The sequence below is a fragment of the Lipotes vexillifer genome, unplaced genomic scaffold, assembly GCF_000442215.2.
Source record: "Lipotes vexillifer unplaced genomic scaffold, Lipotes_vexillifer_v1.1 scaffold712, whole genome shotgun sequence".
NCBI classification, from domain to species: Eukaryota; Metazoa; Chordata; class Mammalia; order Artiodactyla; family Lipotidae; genus Lipotes; species Lipotes vexillifer.
Genome location: NW_006775660.1, coordinates 693098 through 715135, shown reverse-complemented (window position 1 = coordinate 715135; position 22038 = coordinate 693098). Strand labels below are relative to the sequence as shown.

General features: G+C 36.0%; 1 protein-coding gene across 4 annotated transcripts in view; it reads right to left on the bottom strand.

Annotated features, from left to right (window-relative positions):
- The window catches only part of PHTF2 (putative homeodomain transcription factor 2), a 117126-nt gene that overhangs the window by 15730 nt on the left and 79358 nt on the right, over positions 1-22038 (bottom strand). For all 4 annotated transcript variants that reach the window (XM_007450093.1, XM_007450094.1, XM_007450091.1 and 1 more), the window contains 4 exons: positions 16688-16874; positions 14695-14850; positions 9798-10016; positions 929-1057 (listed from right to left, as the gene is read on the bottom strand). In XM_007450093.1, the coding sequence (XP_007450155.1) occupies positions 929-1057; positions 9798-10016; positions 14695-14850; positions 16688-16874 (691 nt within the window). The remainder of the gene's footprint in view (positions 1-928; positions 1058-9797; positions 10017-14694; positions 14851-16687; positions 16875-22038) is intronic.

Genomic DNA, 22038 nt, shown 5'->3' with positions numbered 1-22038 from the left:
GGGTAAAAATTAAATAAGAGGGGGGAAAAAGGGTGGGGGAATTATAAAAAAAAGGAAATTGGAAATTAAATAATGGGAAAATATAAAATTGGTAGGACAGGGAGGGATCTTAAATATCATCTAGCTACCTTTTTATCATGATATTACAGAGTATGCAAAAATTCTCAGATAGTTAAGGTACAGAATATCATCTAGATCCAAGTCTTTAGGGACTCCTTGTCAATAGCTTTTCATAGCTCACACTGAGATATGTAATAGGATGTGAAGTAGATCAATTTCTGAAACCAGTTATTTTAATTCCTGTCCCACATAACGTGTGCACAAAAGTTCTAGTTAACAATACACAAGAAATTTAAAATTGCAACTTAAATCATGCTTAGCTGTCCAGAGGAATCAGGTAAAATTTAAAAAGCAGTAACAATCTAATAAGAGAAATAATAATAGAAACTGAAATTAAAATCCATAGTATTTGTACTCTACATCTTCAAATAACTCAAGATTTTTACTAGTTGCATTACTTCTATATATTTAAGTTGGCAAACATCAATACAAATTTTCCAGTTTGATTTTTTTTTAATGTTTTGGGTAGTAATAAATAAATGAACCATGATAAATGATACAGGAAAATAAGTTTTCATCAACACTTGTATATACCTAGCAGCTCCTAAATTTGACCCATTGAAAGTAAAAAAAAAAAAAAAAAACCATAAAAGTAGAAAATTTTAGACTGTATCATCTCTTCTTAATCAGAATATGAAACATTAAAAGGTGAGAGTGGTTTGGTAACAAATCAGTGTTGAAATCACTGTTTAAATACAAATTAACTTTTTCAGGTTGAAGAAATGAGGTGAGTAGGTTATACAGTATTTCACTAATCATTTAATATATTAATAATCACTGTCTAAACAAATAAAATTTTAAAACTCACTCTGTTCATTATCATTCCACTGATTTCAAGTACAGACATGTCTGCTTTCTTGCAGTCATTGCCTTCCCATACGATAGCGCTTATTTTTTCTAATCCCGGGTGGGAACTATGGAGCCAGGGCAAATGACTCTATAAAAAAAAAAAGAAATTGGTGAATATATTAACTGCATTTCATAAATAAGATATATATGTGTGTATATATCTGTATACAAACCCAATTTTATCTACACTAAAAAACAGAAATTGGTGAATGCACTTACATTTATAGAATATATGTATCTGTACAAAGCTATACCGTGTACAATTTCAATGACACTAAAATTCTATCTTAGGGCTTCCCTGGTGGCGCAGTGGTTCAGAGTCCGCCTGCCCGATGCAGGGGACACGGGTTCGTGTCCCAATCCAGGAAGATCCCACATGCCGCGGAGCGGCTAGGCCCGTGAGCCATGGCCGCTGAGCCTGCGTGTCCGGAGCCTATGCTCCGCAACGGGAGAGGCCACAACAGTGAGAGGCCCGCGTACCATAAAAAAATCAGTTAGCATATACACTGAACAGATGGCGTAAGAAATTACGTTTATAAAAATGCATAAGTTAAGAACTTTCTGTAACATTAGGCAACCTACTGTTCAAAAATACTCTAAAATTTGTCAGCAAAAGCACTTAGTCGTCAATCTGTCTACATAACTCTTAATATACAAGTGTTCAAAGACAAGTGCACATTAAATTCATATTACTAATTGTTCATACTACTGACTGCCCAACTTATCATTCAATACAAAAGAATATGATAGCTGAGATATGAACCTCTTTGAAGGACTAAAGAGTGATACAATCTCATTCAGAAAGAGATACAAACTTACTCTTAATATTTGATTTAGTTACTTTTCTGGTTTTTTAATCTAGCAATTCTCCAAAGGATCAATTTAACTTTTTTCCCCCTTGGAGCAAATATTGTGAACTGAAGCACCTAGATATAGGAGGACTCTCCCAACTAGAATAACATATCTCTCGAAGTTTCAAGGAATACAAAAAGGTAAAAGGAAAAACTGAAAGCTTTAATGCAAAAAAATCAGATACTTAAAGTTGGGGTTTTTTGTTTGTTTGTTTCAGATCTATAATTAAAAGAATAAAACTTCAAAACAGGATAGATGGGGGTTAAAGATGGCAACAAAATTAATAAAACACTAATATTTACATTATCAGATATTGATAGAAATAACACTAGAAGATTAGCCTCAGAATGGGATAAATTTGATAAATTTGTTTTATTACATTACATTATTTCTAAGTTATTTTTATAACATATTTCACTGAAATATTCTTTGAGGACAAAAACGTGATTGAAATATGGTAAAGATATGCTTCTGTAAACTTAAGGAAGATATTTTTCTCTAGGGGAAGTAAAGTTGCAGTGACTCATTTCAGTTAAAGGTATAAAATAATAATACAATAATAATATGTAAGAAAACAGACGGGAATTATTCTGACCTCATACATTAATTTTCTTTATGAACAATTATATAGGCACACCATAATGCCAGTAGTTATGCTACTGGCAAAGCTCTTTTACATTTAGTTATTTGGCTATCAAGAGGTTTTCTCTAAAAATTTATCTGTTCCAAAGATATAGTATTTTAATATACATTAACGTTCACAGTATATATTTCACTACTGGAGAGCCTTAAGAGCTATGAGATACTAGTTATTAACTATCCACTTAATTCCTCAAATTACATTTTATAATTTTTCCCCAAACAAAATACTCTAGTTTGGGATAAAAATAATTTGCACCAAAATATGTATCAAAATTTCCCTGGAACTTTAATAATTATGAAACATAATGGAACTAAAAAGCTAAGAACAAGTATGAAAAGCTGAATGGAAATAGGGTTAAGCCACAGAGGTAACAGATTAAAACACCAATATACAGGCTTTTTTTTTCTTTTAATTCTCAGTCTGTAACGGTGAATTACATGAAGACATACAATACCGAGAATGTACATCTAGAGACAGAAATAGGCAATCAAAAAGTTCTTCACTCTACTTCCAAAAGTACTCATTTTGCACTGGTACCTTCTAACTAGCATTTGATAGCATTTTCCTATTTCCAGAAAGGCAAAAGGCAAGAGAGTAGAGAGCAACTAGAAACTGGAGAATTTTAAAACAATTAATTAAAAGATACAGGGGCGTGTGTGTGAGAAATGTACTCAAAAATAGGGGATATGCGGATAGATTTATAAGTATAGCTGATTCACTTTGTTATAAAGCAGAAACTGACACACCATTGTAAAGCAATTATACTCCAATAAAGATGTTAAAAAAATTTTTAAATATTGCACAAATATGTACTGCCTTCAGTACATGAGACTTTTTTAAAAAGTTTCAAAGAAAACATCAGAGCAAATCATTCCATTTTATAATTTTACGACATAGATTCTTCTTAGTTACATTTTTCAAACTAAAATTTGGAACTCTTTCAATGGTTGCTCTTTATCCTCATCAAAATCTCAACTGCTTTGCTCCCTGTTCATTCACAACTGTCTGGAAACCTTAACACTTAAAATGGGAGCATGTTTTATTTCAGATAAATTCACCATGACAATTGCTTTCCTGAAGTTTCCACCTGTAGGAACTGTAGCCATTAAAATACGGCTTTACCCACTGAAGAATTAATTTCACTTGAATGTGGCTTTATATTTTATTATATACTCAGCCGTGACTACAGGAGAAAATTTTTCTCTTTTAGAAATGTTTCAGTAACTATTCACCAAGAAAATAAAACAAAACTACAAATTCGGTGACATACTGACTAGAACACACTGATTCAAATACTCAGTGCTTCTTCACATGAGGAGGAATTTTTCAGTCTTCATGGTAGGCAGAAAAGGGTCCTCCAAACCTAATACAGACCTTAGTCAAACAAGAAAAAAAGCAGGCAGCTTTTCATTAAAGGGAGCTAATTTCAGCTAAAACTGAAAACATGAGCTTATTTTTTAGGAGCCTGAGAATACAAAATGTGTGTATAATCAAGTATATAATCCAAAAGCAAAACCAAAGTAAACCTAGAATACTATAATTAATATGCAGAGTAGAACATTAAAAAATGTTTATTTTACCAAAAAGAGAAGCAGAGTAGTGTGACAGATTTAGGACCAATTTATTCTGTAGAGCATTCATTAAAACAATTTTTTTAATCATTTAAGAAAGGCCTAATTGGCATGTTTTGAAAAATTTTATTTTCTTTCATTCATTCACTCAACTAATATTAAGCACCTATTATGTACCAGGCACTGAGCAAAACAACACATGGTCCCTGCCTCTGTGCCACTTATGGGATTGCCGGGAAAATGGCTCACAGGCATTTTCCTAAACCTCAATTCCAATTATCCTCTGTGACTTAGATGAATACACAGATGACTCATCCAATACCCTTTTCTCATGCATTGTTCATTGTTTTTTTCACTTCTTAAATTCCAGGGAGCTTTGGCTATTCCCATGGCCACACCCTGGACCCTGTCACCACAAATTGCTCTACATCTGAAATGAGTCTCCAGCCATAGCCTCTCATCTTACCAGGTCTCTCAAACCTTCAATTCAAAACACACTCTTCCCTGAACATACCTATTCTTCAACCTATCAGTCCCTTCTTGGTTTCATTTCCTTATCAATCTAACATGTCTAGATTTTTACCATATCCATTATTTCAACCAGCGTATCATCCCCTCTCCTGTCCCTTGAATAGCAACTATTTAGCACCTACACTGTATGACTTTGGGTGCATTATTTAATTCTGAACCTCCATTTTCTCATCTACGAAACAAAAAATAACCTACATTGTTATAGGTCATGTGGATTGTATGAGACAATGCATCTAGATTACCTTGCACAGTGGGAGATATATAATAAATGCTTATTAAATGTTTGCTACTATTATAATTATTACAACTATATTCCAGAGAATAGCATACAACTATGTAGAATGGGCAACTACAAATTCATAGTTTCAGATTCCAACTGGACCCTCAACCATGTGACAGTGTGACTCTTTTTAATGTGTTACTTGGCTTGAACACAAGCAAACACAAACTCTCTCCCCACCATCTCCATTTCCCACAAATGAAAATGTCAAGCCTTCACCACCATCCACAAGCCCCTTATTCATCTCACTTCTTTACTGTTAACAGACCACCTGGCCTCCTGCACATCAAAGAACAGAGATCATAAGGCAGTAACTCCCTCGTGGTCTTACCTGCTTCGTGCACTCTTCCTCTTCCTATTTCAGCAGAGGACGTGTTCCTCATCCGGCAGGAGCCTAAGCTTCCTAATCATGCCTCCCCTCCAGAACCCTAATCATTCAACAACCTCTCCTGTACCTCTTCAATTCTTCCCTACTGTTTTTTCTCCTATGCACATAAGTGCTCAAGTATCTCACATCTTCACATTTAGGAGGTGGGGACCAAAACATTCCTTCAGTTTCTCCAACCTGTCAGGGCCATGCTTCTTACACTCATTCCTCATTTTCACCCCTCTGCCCTTTGTGTAGCAAAGCTTCTTTCCCCTAACAGTTTTCCTGAAGCTGAAGCCAAAATGAATGGATGTATTTTTAAGAGAAACATTTCAATCAGATCGAGAATAATAATACTTGGCTTTATCATATATTGATTTTACCATTTGCTCCAGGTATTTTAATTTACAAAAATTACAGGCAAAATTGAAACTTACTTTGTACCCTTCCCTGCTCTCATTCCCTTTTTAATTCCCCAGATCTATCATCCTAAATTTGGTGTTCATTATTCCCTTGCATGTTTTTATATGCTTACTGCATATGCTTTTATTCATAAACAATATATAACCTTGCATCTTTTAAAACTTCATTATAAATGCTATATTGTACGTATAATTCTGAAACTTGCTTTTTTTATTCAAAGTTATATTTACAAGATTTATTCTTTTTGATATATGTAACTGAGTTCATTCAATTTCACTGCTGTATATTGTTTTACCATATGCCATGATTTATTAATTCTACTATTGTTGGCTACTGCATTATTTTCCATCTTTCACTATCACATACAATGCAATGAACATTTTTTAATATGTCTCCTTGTGCCCATCTTCTAAAGTATCCTTGGAGTGAGAAGAGTCTTATAGTATGTAGACCTTCAATTTTATTATAAAGTAACAAAGTGCTCTTCGAAGTAGTTGTGCAGATTTATATTAACATCAGCTTTGAATAAGAGCATTAAAAAATTCTTTTCTTAAAGTAGTGAAAAACAAACCAGTATTTTTTGCAAGGAATGGAAATTCCAGCTAGCTCAAATAAAGGTAGTAATTGGATGATGGTTTTTTTCATCAGAAACATTTTGTGGTGTCCAAGGGAAACTTTAACTAGGACTTAGGACAGAGGAATCAGCAGCCCTGGGGACCCTCTGTGCCTTGTAGACTTTCAGTCAATTATTCTGCCATTAATGTGCCTCAGCTAAACCCCATGTGTTTCTCTTCTATTGAACTTTAGTTACATGTTTGTGTATAGACACACGTGTTACAATATCATTACACATACTCTCTCACAACCCTTTTTCTGATGATAAGAATAGAATTCATTTTGTTCCTTGGAAGGAGAAAGCAGAGATAAAGAGAACTGTTCAACACCGAGTCTTCAGTAGAACTAAAAATAAGATGTTTGATATGAGAATATTTTTTCCTAAAAATGTGTCAAGTAGTAGCATTTCAAATCTGGGTTGGTGTGAGGTGAAACAGAAGTAGTACTTGCCTGGAGATTAGCCAGAGCAGGGGACCATGAATACACAAACCCGGAGAAAATAACATGTTATGCAGCAAGCTTTGGGCTTTGGGAGAGTTTAAGTCAAGTTTTCCTAAATCTGATTAGCACTAGCCCAGATGGAGGGAGCCAGGTTCCCTCTTCTGGGCTGTGCACTTCAGAGGCCCCCTTTCTGGCTCTGCTCCAGTGATGCCCCTCCCTGTGAAGTAAGGAGTTTGCAGAGTTGGGGATATGCATATCTGGAACCCATATCCTTCTGGATCCATGGGACCTAGAATCCCCTATCCTATTGGTCCCAAGCTGCCTTCCTAGGCCTGCACAGGCCTCTTGCCCAGGTCCCTCTGGAGAGGGACCCCACCAGTGTGTATATATCTGGGCCAGAGGAGTGGCCAAGGAATTTGGTTTGGAATGATGTGGAAGGAAGTTGGGTGTTGGACCCTAGGATGTCCATATTCACACGTGAGCCCCTCACAACACTGGATGAAGCTAGGGATGAAAAGACAAAAGGCTTAATCCAAAAGCCTCAATTGGTACTTTTACCCTAGTACCTGATAATCTGAGAAGAAAGCTTACCTAAGAAGGACAGGGTAGCCCCGAGCTGACATTCCACGTAGTGTAATTTGAGGGGCATCGCAAAACCCTGCTTATAATACAAGGTATGCCTTGGGTAAGCCTGTCCTGAGAATTAACCATGAACCTCCTCCCTAACTAATATAGTAATGAAGCAGCGAGAAAAGTTCACCTACAATTCTAATTTTCAAAAGCTCGTTATGCATTATGATCTTGTAAGAAAAATGTTTCATACGCAGACACCTGTAAAGTGAAAGGCTAAAGGCCTGGTTCTCATACAAGGCAATAATTTCTCCATTTGGAATGCCAGCAATGTTCTCTCTTCGGAAAGTTTATAAAGCTTATATCCTGCCTGTTCTCCTTTAATAAAGAAATATTAAATATTTTAAAATAAACTTTCTTTAATGAGCTAGAAAAAAAATTCTTTTCTTACTTAAAGTAACAAGATAATTCTTGTTCTAATTTCTTCTAAATATTTTAAATATTTAATTTCTTCTAAATATTTTAAAGTTTTATTTCTTTACACTTAGGAACTATCTGGAATAAATTTTTGTCTTTGGATAATTATTTGACCCACAACCATATACTGAACAGTCCATCCTTTTTCTGATATGCAATGTCACTTATGTCATACATTAGGGATCCATACAAACAGGTATCTATTTCTGGGTTTTCTATTCTGTCCCATTGGTCTATCTGTTTACACACTGAGTCGGCCTGGCCTGCTATAACAAAATACCACAGACTAAATGGCTTACAGACAACAGAAATCTGTTTCTCGCAGTTCTGGAGGATGGGAAGTCCAAGATCAAGGTGCTGGCATATTTGGTGTCTGGTGAGATCTCACTTCCTGGTTCACGGACTACTTTTTGTTGTAACCTCACATGACGAAAGGGAAAAGGGAGCTCTCTTAAGGCACCTCTTTTACAGGAGCAGTAATCCTATTCATGAGGGCTCTACCCTCATGATCTAATCACTTCCCAAAGGCCCCATCTCCAAATACTATCACATTGGGGATTAGGCTTTGACATATCAATTTGGGGGGGAACATAATATTCAGTCTATAGCGTACAGCTGTACCATACCATCTTAATTACTACACCTTTAAAGTAAATTTTTATACTCAGTAAGAAAAGTCCTCTATTCTTCACAATTATTTTTGCTATTCTTGACATTTTGCTCTTTAATGTGGACTTCAAATCAGTCTAAGTTCAACTAAAACACAAATAAACAAACATGCTGGTAGGATTTTGATAGAAAAAGCAGTGATAATGGGTATCTCTGTCTTGTTCCTAACGTTAATAAAAATGATCCTAGGGCTTCCCTGGTGGCGCAGTGGTTGAGAGTCCGCCTGCTGATGCAGGGGACACGGGTTTGTGCCCCGGTCCAGGAAGATCCCACATGCCGTGGAGCGGCTGGGCCCATGAGCCATGGCCGCTGGGCCTTCACATCCGGAGCCTGTGCTCCGCAACGGGAGAGGCCACAACAGTGAGAGGCCTGCGTACCGCAAAAAAAAAAAAAAAAGATCCTAAAATTTCATCATGAAGTATGATAGGTTTTTAGAAGGTTCTTTGACAGTTACCTTTTATCAGATTAAGGAAGTTTCCTTCCATCCCTAGTCGTCTAAGAGTTTACTTCTTGGTTTTATTATTAAGGTTTGATGAGAAGTTGGATAAGAGAGAGAAGAAGGTAAGGAAGAGTAACCCCCAGGTTTCTGAACTGGCAAGTGAGTGGATTGAGATGTCATTCATAAGAAAAACAGATTTATGAAGCAAGACGAAATATTTGGTAAATGTGAAGTACTGGTGGGACATTCAAATGAAGATATCCTATAGACCTGTGCTGTCCAATATGGTATCCTACTCACATGTGGCTAGTGATTACTTGAAATGTGGCTAGTCCAAATGAGATGTGCTGTTAATATCAACAGATATTGAAGAAAGTATTAAAAAATGTAACATATTTCATTAATATTTCTCATACTAGTTATATGTTGAAATGATAATATTTTGAATATATTGGGTTAAACAAAACATACTTAAATTAATTCCATCTTTCTAAATGTTTTTAAATGAGGCTACCAGAAAATTTTAGATTACACATGTAACTCTCATTATACTTCTGTTGGATAGCATTACTATAGGCACTTGGAAATACAAATCTGATACTCATGAGATGTGAATTTGTGATTTATAATCTTACAGGTGGAGTTAAGGCCACAGGTATAGATGAAACTGACCGTGAGGTATGCTGAGTGAGAAAAGGACTAATGCATCTAAAGTACAATTTGACTTACAAAACTCTATTTACTGACAATTTCTCAGGAAGTGACACAATCATTATACAAATACTGAGATTCTATGTTCCAGTGAAGCCAGACTGCAGATCTCATGAAAATAAAAATAATATAGGAACATTATTTTAATTGTAAGTTTTTTCTTCACCTCTGTAAAATCTGTACTTACATTCAAAGGAGCTGGACTTATAGCCCCACATAATCCAACACTGTAAACCAACCTGATGAAAAGGGTCGTCTCTATATTCTTTTTTCACACATGGATTAATTTGAGGATTTTCCACATCTGTCTCACTGGTACAAGATGATCGGCATTCTGCACAATGTAACAAGTCTTCCCATAATACATCTTCTGTTTCAGATTCTGGCCTTGTGCTCTCAGAATCCTGTCTGGAACTTGAACAGCGAGAGCTGCAACTAGTACCCGATTTAGGGGCATCCTGAAATCAAGATATTCTTTGACATTAATACAATTTATGTACCCTTTCCAACTCAAAGGATTCTATCAGAAATATATATTGCTACTTTTTGCTAAAACAACACACACACTGTCAAATGACAGTGAAATAAATAGCAAAGCATTAAAATACATATTTTTTAAGGAGAAACAATATTTCCTCATATCAAAATTTGATTTCACATCTCAGCTCAAGTGTTATTTTGCAGGCAAAAGTTGTGCCTGTTTTCTCTTAAAGTTTATACAAAAGTTCAGAATTCAGAGACTAGCCTAAATCCATATGGACTGCATAGTCAGTGAATGCTAACCCACTTTAATTGATGTGCTTAATGGAGTTCTTTTCTTAGTTTTTTTTTTTTTTAGCAACAATAGATTTCATGTATCTACTGTTTTTGTTTTTCAAACAGAAGTTCAATAAATTGATATAAAATTAACAAATAATCTATATCAGTAAGATAACTGCCAACTCATGTTTCTTAATCTATTGTAAAAAAGTGAAAAACTAAAAGGCACAAGTTAAATAATTTCTGATCAATTTACTTTTTTCCTAAGAGTTTTTAATGTACAAAATAAATACCTTTCACTACATTTTAATTTAAATTAATTCCAAATAACCTTTCCTAAATAAAGAATGGTAATAGCCATCCTTATGTAGTCAAGTATGCTGAAATTTTGGATTTGTTTTTAGCTATCCTCTGTCACTAAGATTTTGTCAATTCTACTTTAAAATGTTTTATATTTACCCCTCTCTATTTCCCATGTTATCACCACAGTTCAGACTTCATCGTTCACACCTTGTTTGCTCTAAGACCTTCCTGACTGACCCCTATCTGAAAGGCCTTCCCCTCTTTCCAGATTAACCTTCCCACAGTGAAGCTATTTTTTCATTCCTCCGACAAAAATCTTTCTGTGGCTTCCCACTGTTCTCCTGCATAAAGTTCACTTTCCTTCACCAAGCCTTGTCTTCAAATGTGCTACTTCGGATCCTGTTCTCCACTTCTCCTCCAGTGACACTGGGCTACATCTTAGCCTCTAAACACAGCTTGCTCTTTGCCACTCTAGCCTCTGATCATGTTCCTACCTCTTACTGTAATCCTACTCTCCTTTAAAGCCTACTTAACAAAAAGTGTCAGGTAAATACCATCTCTACCCCTTTCCAGCTGTCTTACCTTGTTTCTGAGTCTTAGTTTAGCCATCTACCAATGGGGAATAAAACTACCTACCTTAAATAGATATTAAAAATTAAATGAGCACTGTAGCTTTTAATACAAACCTAGTACAAAGGCGCTCAACAAATGTTACTTTAAAGGCACTCTCTATTTAGAACAATTACTTTGTCCCTGAAGTGAGTTATTATTATTTATATTCATCTGATGATAAATTTTGCATTGTTGTCTGGCATCTGTAATACTGTCTGTGTTAGATGTTCATGTATTTCATATTCTCAAATAAATCAAAACTCTCAAATACACTATAAGTCTATGAAAGACAGAAGCCAAACACTTTTTTTTGCCATCATTAGCACAGGTAACAAAATGTCTTAAATGAATGAGATATATTACTGATAATTAATTTATTGATATTAGAATGGGATACTAAATATATATTTAGTGTACTGATAAGAGTATTTGTGGGAGGAGGGTTGTTTGAGGGAGACGTAAAAATTTTCCGAAAGAGTTGAGCAGGAAAATGAAAGAAAGAAAGAAAGAAAAAAAATACAGAAAGAGAAAAGGGTAAAAATTAGCTTTCTTTCGTGAAAAGCACTCTAAAAATACTTCCGATTCACTAATGCCAACCAGAATATTTGAAGCATAAGCAGTTTTCATCACAACAGTTTTCATTAGATAGCAAGACACAGACTGTATTAAGTAATTGCTAATCCAAAATTTTTGATAAAACTAGCTTATTAGCTTAACTAATTTCTGATGCAGACTTATTAATCAGATACAGAAATAAGTAATAGGATTAAAGGCCTGATGACTGTTTAAGTAAAACTAATGGGTGATTTCAGGGATAAAGAAATATCTATAATTATTTATAAATGTATTTTGTCAAATACTGATTAATAAGTGGGCCATTTTACAAATGTAAAATCTAAAAATTATTGCCTACAATTGCTTACATTTCAAACAGAATTTTATCTGCAGTATTTAGGTAGCTAGTGGCCACTTTAAATTTCACTACAAATTGCTGAATTAAGCCAAAAAATAGGAAATGAGCTACTACTCATTTAATACAATTTGTTCTGCTTATTTCAAATCCTTAGATAGCTAAAACTGAGGATATAATCATATTAAGAAAGTTTATTTATTTGAACTGAAATAGATGAAGGGAATACGCATTTATAACATAAATGCTTTGTGCATGGCAATTATGCATAATCTTATTTAAACTTAACAATCTGATGAGGCCAGTCTCCCCCACTCCCCACTGTACAGAGGCAGAAACTGAGACTCAGGTAAGTTAAATAATTTTTCCAAAGTCACTTAAGTAGTCTGACTCCATGCCCATGGTTTCTTCACTATGCTTTCCATCAAATGCTGCCTTCATCAGATGAAAAGCTAATCCACAATAGGGAATAAAAATTAAAGATACCTTAAGAGTTAAACAAAGCAAGACAGAGCTAGGAAACAGGACAAATGCTTAAACAGAGCTACTGGTTCCCCAGGACACCTCCTATATCTCAGATAACCAAGTAATTCTACCACCATCTTCCCAACAAGAGACTGGAAGAAGCCAATCAGATATAGTAGATAGTAGAAAAAGGCAAGAAACCAGGGTGGGGGTAGGGTTTGGGGGTTGAGGGGTAAGAGGGAGGAGGGTTAGGTGAAAGTCCAACACATTGAATGGCAAGATCACCACCTCATCCCCAACCCCCTTGGTGCCAAACACCATGACAGCGTGGTATAGTATCTACCACCCCCATGCCACCAGAAGATTGGATGATTCTTCCTGAAAAACTAAATGCCCCTAAAAAGTATATCTATAGATGCTGACATCTGGGAGGCTTTCAACAAATGGCTGGGTCCCTGACCAGTACTCTTAAAGTGAGGCCCACCAGTTTTACCCCTGCACAAAGTGCTTCCCCAAATGATTTCTTTGTGCCTCACCCTAAAAGAAAACAGTATCACCAGTAATTTGAAGAGTATAGTAATAAATACATATAGATGCAAAACAACGCTACAAATCCTCTGTCTGAATTTTACTTATTCAAAGGAGGCTGTGTTTTGCTTTTTCAATAAAAAATAAGAACAACTTTGAATGTGGTTTGACTTGAGAGTAAAAAAATTTGGAACTGAAATACAGCTTTTTAAATATTTTCTAGCCTAAAGTTCCTCACTTCACAGATGAAGAATTTGAAGACCAGATTTTATTTTTAAGTAATCTTTTATATCATTTTTAAAAAGATTTAAAACAACCAATGCCTACTAGCTAATTATCAGCCTTACTTGGAATCTGGAAGATTTTAAGAAACATTTATTTTTTAAAAGTTAAGATTAGTAGAATAATGTTCTGCCCTTCAAGAATCTCAATATTTCAAAATATAGCTGCAAACCAAGAAAAGTAAAGATTAGGGGAGAGAAAAGTACCTCTAAAACCAAGTAATTTATTCTATCGGAGAGTAGAGACCTCCTTCTATAGGAGGTCCTGAATTCTTTCCAGGACCAACAGACTTCTACCTGTGCATGGAATAAGACTTTGAATTTCACAAGCATGGTTAACTGGCTTAGGAACACTAAATGGTACATCAGATAATGTGGATGAAGAGGCAATGAGTAGACCTACTGGCATTAGTGTCTTTCTAATGGCAGCCACTGAGAGAAGAAACAGCTGTAGTCACGTAGAAAGACTGACTAGAGATAAAACCACAAAGAAGAGTGTACAAAGAACAAGTAACTCTTCTAATCTTAAAACTCTTAAGCTATTCATATTCCAACACAGCATAATATTAGATTTTTTGCAAGTTTGACCCTAAATCATCAAGAAAAAATATATATATTCTAATACAGTACAAAAAGAGTAGAAGGTAATGTTTATCAAAAAGTGACGTAAAAAGTAATTCATGTGCCTTCAAGCAAGACAATGTATTGTCCTTAGAATAAAATGTGAAAATACAATTGAATGAAATTTTTTTTCTATTTAAATATTTCAAGAGAGATAATAACTTCAAGAGATGTGATAAAGTTGGAAAAGGGTTTGGAGAAAAACAGACATTAACAAAGAAAAACAGAATCAAGAAGAAAAAGCAATTGAATTTTATAGCCTGGACGACTTAACTGGTGACAGTAACATGAAGGAAGTCACTTAGAATAATAACTTTGCTATAATCTAGAAGTTATAAAGCCTTTCAAATCATGGAAAAGACTAACATAGGAGTTCACAGATTGCCTCTCCAGGATCTTCTTTAAAAGGAAACAACAAACTCAATGTATGAGTCTTTAGAGATAATGCACAAAATGAATACAAGTGTGTGGCTATCATGTGTGAAATACATTAATCTAAAACTGCTCCTCTGTAAGTCCAGATCATATAACAGTAAGATACTGAGACTGATGGGAAATATCTGCTATTTCAATAATCATAAATTTGTTGAAAAAAGTTGTAAATTAAAAACATACAAAATAGATATATATGTACAGATGCAAGGCCAAAGTATATACCTCATTAAGGTAATGTTTCTTATAATGGTGTGACTTTCTATTCCGAAGAATGCTCTCAGAAGTCCTGTCTGCATGACGGCACAATGGGTATCCTGTTTCTGGACCTTCTTCACTAGAGACTTCATCAGAGACATTTGTTACTGTCCTTTGGGTATCCTAGGTTAGGAGTATAAAAAGAGAGTTGTTGGTAATTTCTGACTAACGTTGCAGCTTTAAAACTGCAAAATTTTAAGTTATACATACACATACACATATACCTTCAAATACCTCTAAAGATCTCAGAGTAATTGATTAGTACTACCTGATTTTCTAAAAAATGTCTTAAATCAGTGACTAAAGTAACTCAATAGTCATTTGTCAAATATTGTTCTGTAACATTTCTGTTCACAAAAGGATCTGAAATGTCTTACAAAATTGAGAACGTAAAATAGTATAAAAGCAGAACAGAGACCCTTTAAAGGAAGCTTGAGAGACCTAAAATGAATTACATTATTCTCACAAACCAAAAATGCTATCAATCTTAAGACCAGCACTGATTTAATAATGGCAATGAGGAGGTGACTGGTAGCTGAATGAAACACATATCAGGCAGACAACACCATGTAAATATTGATTTTTTAGAGATAACCAGATTCCAGAAGTTCTGAAACTGAGAGACTCCAGAGCAGATATTTTACTGATACTTTCACGTTCCTCTTATATGACGTTAGTAGGTAATACATACCTGGAAATGTGTTTGAAAACTGCATGACTAAAAACTTAATTTATTTGTTGACTGATGCTAGTGATGTGACACTCACATTACCAGAGAGTTAAATGCCTCAAAAATCTAAAATCAGAGTAAGGGATTCTGATTCATTGCTGCCCCATGCTATTTATTATATAGCTACAGGTACTGAAAATACATGTACTGTCAAGCAATAACACACAGTTCACTCAAAATAGAGAATCCTCTTTTCTTCCTTTACTTTCCTCAACACACGTGTTCATGCTTACATTCCTAAATGTAACAAAGGTAACATCTTTTAATTTGACCATATATATATATACTTTTATACTGTAACAGCTTTTAAAGAATAAATTATTTGGGCTTCCCTGGTGGCTCAGTGGTTAAGAATCCGCCTGCCATCGCAGGGGACACGAGTCCGATCCCTGGCCCGGGAAGATCCCACATGCCGCGGAGCAGCTAAGCCCATGCGCCACAACTACTGAGCCTGCGCTCTAGAGCCCGTGCTCTGCAACAAGAGAAACCACAATGAGAAGCCCGCCCTCCGCAAAGAAGAGTAGCCCCTGCTTGCCTCAACTAGAGAAAGCTCATGTGCAGCAACAAAGACCCAACACAGCCAAAAATTAAAAACAAACAAAGAAATAAATAAATTAAATTAAAAAAGAATAGATTATTTAACCAAAAAACTTCAGGGAAACAAACAGAAAGAAGATATTACATTAAGCTTTGTTACAATAAACCCAGGGTTTCTTCTGGAAAAGTAAACAAACAATTGTTATCCTTAGCAAATATTTCCTCAATAAGACTTTTTTTCAAATTAAAAACAAAACAAATGTGCTGACACCAAAGGTAACAAAGGTAGGAGAAACAAGGTAATATTTTCTTAAAGAGAACATTAATGGAAAACCATGGTCCTAGTTCAGTGTCTAGAATTTAGATGTTCCATTTGAAATAAATTCTTACACACACACAGAAATGGGGAAATAAAAAGTAATGCTTAACAATTATCAACTATAAATTATAAAGTGCTTTAACATTTCAGAAAAACTGGAGCCATCAATCAATTCAGAAGGTGCCAAGTTATACTGGAAATCAGGTTTATTCACACTACTTTATCGGATTTTCAATTTCATCAGTGGGATCTGTAAAGGCTCACAGAATAAATTCTGGAGAAAATACATATACTCAAGGGCAACTACTATGTCTAAGTCACTTCCCATTAACTAACATAAAATCACACAAATTACTTTTAAAAATCACACTTACTTTGCTGGGAATGTTCCTCAGTGTTCCTGTATTCCAGGTTGCCTCTTCTGCTCGAAGAGTTTCACACTGAGGTTCATGGCTTTGTACTCCATCTTCGCTGCTTTTAATAGTCTTTTTCCCATCAAGGGATACATAGCCATTGTCAGTCTCAGTTGATTTATCAATTGAATTCTTTGCTTTCTTTGATCTAAAAAGGAAAATATGTGAAGCATGTTATGTGGACTTAGCTTATTCTGGATAGGTTACCAGCAGAAATTATGATCTGTTAATAATTAAATCTGGTAGTTATTTTTCAGCATTTTAATCACTACCTTATTTTTACAATAAATAATTCAGAAATATAATATCTATCATAAAAAATAAACATGTAAATCAATATCCTACTTCAGCTTATTTTATAAGTTTTAAGGTCTTACAAACAGCAATTCTAAGAGACATGCCCTAACTTACCAAACAATTATTGGTCAAAATCACCTGGTCTGGACTTCCCTGGTGGTGCAGTGGTTAAGAATCCGCCTGACAATGCAGGGGACACAGGTTTGAGCCCGGGTCCGGGAAGATCCCACATGCCGTGGAGCAACTAAGCCTATGCGCCACAACTACTGAGCCTGTGCTCTAGAGCCCGTGAACCACAACTACTGAGCCCACGTGCCACAACTACTGAAACCCACGCACCTAGAGCCCATGCTCTGCAACAAGAGAAGCCACCGCAATGAGAAGCCCGTGCACCACAACGAAGCGTAGCCTCCGCTCACCGCAACTAGAGAAAGCCCGCGCGTAGCAACGAAGACCCAACGCAGCCAAAATAAATAAATAAATAAATAAACTTATTTAAAAAATGATTAAAAGAATCACCTGGTCTTTGAGCAAAATCTAGGATCAAAATTTTAGCGATTTTATTATGGCTAATAATATATATTTAAAGATCTTATTTTTTTAAGAACTACCTCAGTAATTATTAAGTTGCAGTTAGTGGTTTAACTTAGTTTTTTTTTTTTTTTTTAATATTTATTTATTTTTGGCAGCGTTGGGTCTTCGTTTCTGTGTGAGGGCTTTCTCTAGTTGCAGCAAGCGGGGGCCACTCTTCATCGCGGTGCGCGGGCGTCTATCGCGGCCTCTCTTGTTGTGGAGCACAAGCTCCAGACGCGCAGGCTCAGTAGTTGTGGTTCACGGGCCCAGTTGCTCCGCGGCATGTGGGATCTTCCCAGACCAGGGCTCGAACCCGTGTCCCCTGCATTGGCAGGCAGATTCTCAACCACTGCGCCACCAGGGAAGCCCTTAACTTAGTTTTAATACTCTCCTTTACCCAAATACTTTACCATTAGTATGGATACATAAATATTCTGATAAATTCATTTTAATATACAATGGAGACACAGGACCTTTTGTAACACAAAAGCACATGAAAAAAGGGAAAAGTCTGTACAAGATTCTACATAATAGAAGAAGTAAAAACAAAGAACGCAAAGAAAAGGAAGTAACCTCTTTCACCCACTGAAATACTCTAGAAAAAATGTTAGTAACATGTAGCTTACAGGTACCTAAAAGACTACAACTGAGGTGCTTCATTTATAGGTATTAAGTTTTTCTCAATACAAAAAATATAACATGGAAAATAATAAGCCATTTGATTAATAGGCAAATGCCTGAAGAGTCCTCTTCAGAGACTACGGTGGGTGAAAGAATGGCTATCCAAAAGAAATATTAGTAGAAACATAATGTAAATCCCACATAAAATTAAAATGTGCTCAATGCAGATTAAGTCTGTCATAAAACATTACTAAAAAGCAATTGTATTTAATTATATTTAAATAAATTCTCTTGAATTTTCTCCAAAGTATCAGTTTTGCAAGACAGGAAAAATAAAACTAGTATATTGCCTTCAGGCAGCTCAAAAAACAAAAGGACTTTCAAATGGGGAAAAAATGTTATCTTTAACACTACAGTTACTCAGTTCTATTGGAATCTATCAGAACTGTGCAGGACCTTAGAATTCATCTATGCTAAATATTCATTTTGGAAACAAGGAATCAGAAATATAAAGAGGTCTAAGCGACTTATTTAAGGTCACATAGCCAGTTAGAGGCAAAGCTGCCATTAGAACACAGACCTTCTGACTATGAGGTTAATTATATTCTCCACACTACCTCCAAATGCCCAGTCTCTGGGAAACTGCCTGTTAGGATTTCTTCTTAACACACTCATCAAAGCCTAGAAAATTTCTGTCTCGTACAAACAGGCCCCTTTCCTTCCTGACCTTCTCCTGCAAGACTACTAAAGGGGACAGACAGGCCATACCTCCCATATGCTCTACAGAGCTCTGATGCTTTCTGGTCATGAAGAACACACCTCAGCAGAGCTGTAAGACTCAAAAGTCTAATCTTCTGACCCTTTTCTTTCTATATTACCCTAAGAGGCATGGAGAGACTAAGGGAATGAGCCATAGAACAAAAATCACTTAAGAGTGGCAGAGGGAGGGAGGGAGGAAAATGAATTACAATAGAGAGGAGAAAGGGCAAAAGAGAAAATAAAAGGTGCAGAGAAAACCTGTGACCTTCTCTGCCTAGAGAAGAAAGAGATAGAAATGCCAGTTATTAACTGTTCCCTTTACCTCTCCCTTGAATATTGTGGAAAATGTAGATGTGGAAAAACACCAAGGGAAGTGAAGTTACTTGATATCTTAAAAATGTGAGAAACTCAAAGACAGTGAAAGTGTGTGCTGGAAAGGTATTTATGAAGCTTCATGGAAACTGTACTGGGCTGGAAAGGGAGGGGGAAGGCGGTGAATAAGGTAAAGGAAGACTGAAAATTTGATAGAACAGAACCATTAATCAGCCAGGATATGCAAGAAAAGAAATTTATTTGGGAAGAAAGATAGAATGTTGGACCTGAAGAGCCTGGGAACATCCTGAGAAAGATCAGTAAGCAGCTGATAACACAGGCCTAGAAGCCAACGGTCAAAGCAAAAAAAAAGTAGCTGTAAACTTGCAGAGTGAACCAGAACCCTAGAGGGCCAAAAGATACGGGCTTAGTGAAAAGGGCTTTGAATCAGTAATAACGGCTGCTTTAAGAATTTTTCTAAGGGGAATGTATTCTTTCCTTACCAGGACAGAGTAAAGACTATGTTAAGCCAGGGGCAAGAGTACTAGTAGCACTCGCTCCATTTACCTTTCGGCTATCTCCTACTTCCTCCCTACTTCCTCTCTTCCTTATCTCTGCCTCCTTCCAATCTTCTCTGGGTTGTTTCTCTCTCCCAATATCTCCTTGAAGTACAAGTAACACTATCAGAAGATATGAACAGCAAGTTACTAAGCTACAGTAGCTATCTGATGCTTCTCTTCTGCTAAGTGCAGATAACTTGCAAACCAAGCTGAAATAACAAAGAAAACACTAAATGTAAGTACCAACCTCAGAGTTTACAAAGCAGCTCAAAAAACAAATCGAGGCAGCTTGGCAGTGGCTGGTGATTACAGCACTTGCAAAAGCATTGTTGGAATGGAATAGCAGGAGCAGCCCAGCAACAGCCAGTAATGGTAACTCATATGAAGGCAATTTTAGGGCAGGGGGCCAGGTGCAGCCCAGAGGGGATGCGAGATGGGCTACATACAGAGGATTAATTGAATAAGTATATTGAGGACAACAGGAACCAGACTTTTCAGTGGTAGAGAAGGAAGATATAGAGAGGAGAAAAGATAAAATGAACTCCGTGATATTGTATCTGAATTGGAACTACCACTGCAAATGCATGGTTTATATCTAAAGAAATAAATATAAATGTAAAAGGACACAGACACACGAGGACACACACACACACACACACCAACACGCACACTTTCTAGCTCTGTCCACTGAGAAGGCCCCAAGGTAGCAACACCACAATAGCAATGAGCATATCCAGCATTCAGATCTTGGTTTCTATACACCACTCTCCTTGAAGAAGTGACTCATTCCAGGCCTGAGGCAGTGGAAGTACAAGTTGAAGCTGGAAACATTTTGTTGTGCCAGAAAGTAAGGAAAGGTTCAGAGAATGATAAGGACATGCCAAAAAGACAAAGAAACTGCTCAAAGGGGCTCCCCTGGCCAAATTGAAGCCAATCTAATAACAAAATAAATAATGACAGCAACAAATTGAAAAAAATAGAAATCCATAAGTAAATAATTAAGGGAAAGCTCTTCCGTAAAGTAGAATGCCAAGTAATAAATGTAGAAGGAACGATAGAGTTAGAAAAATTACCATCATTTGGCAACCACCATAATAATAATTCAAGCAAGAATCATCAATGGATACTAAAACCAGAAGGTGAAGGTGGGATGAGAAGTAGGTTATTTTTATAGTTAATGCAGCTCCACATAGGACATTTGTTGATTATAAAGGAAAAAATAAAAAATTTACAATGGAGAAATATAGCAGACACTATCTTAATCGAGTGATTCATATAAATATCACTAGTAAGGGAACAAAGCTACATAGTTTGCCACCTAACAGGATGCAATGATACTGCTGCCAAAAATGCGTAACTGGGTTTAATTATGAAGAAATATCACACACTAACTCAGTGATATGCTGCTAAATGTTGAACAACCAGCTATCCAGGGGTAAAAAGCTGTTGTTTATAGTGTTCCCTTATTTCCATGGTGTAAATAATCCTACCATGGCCAATTTCAAATACCAACTGACAACGCTGAAGAGAGCACTGGGAAGAGATAAACATATTCAGCTCTCACAAGTCACTTGGAGCTAGATCCAGAAAACCACCTGCACACACCCAAATTAATAGACATTCTACAAAGTGACTGCCCTGTATCTTCAAAACTGTGAAAAACATGAAACTTGAGGAAAGACTGAAGTCTGTCCCACAATGAAGGAGACAAGACATGACCCCTGGATGTGGCACATGATCCCAGATTGATCCTTTTGCTGTAAAGGATATTAATAGGGACAATTCACAGAATTGAACTGGGTCTCTGGGGGAAAGATATATGGGAGTTCTTTGTACTGTTCTCTCAACATTTCTGTAAGTTTGAAATTGTTTCAAAATAAAATTATATATTTTTAAAGGTACAAACTGATTACCTTAGGTCTGAGCATCAGGGACAGGCTGACAGGAGAAAATGTAGGAGGGCTAAGTTCCAATAAAGCAGGTTAAAGAGGGTCAAAAACTGTGACTGCTCCAGGCAAGGTTTAGTTTTACCACTGATTGCTGTATCATTCAGATTGTCATTAATTGCTGAAAGTAAGAACTTCACAGAATTATATTAATTTCTCAAAAGGAACACAGGTTACCAAGACTCATATGTTTAAGTAATTCTTCCCATTCCCTTACAAAAGGGGGTAAAATTATTAGGGAAAG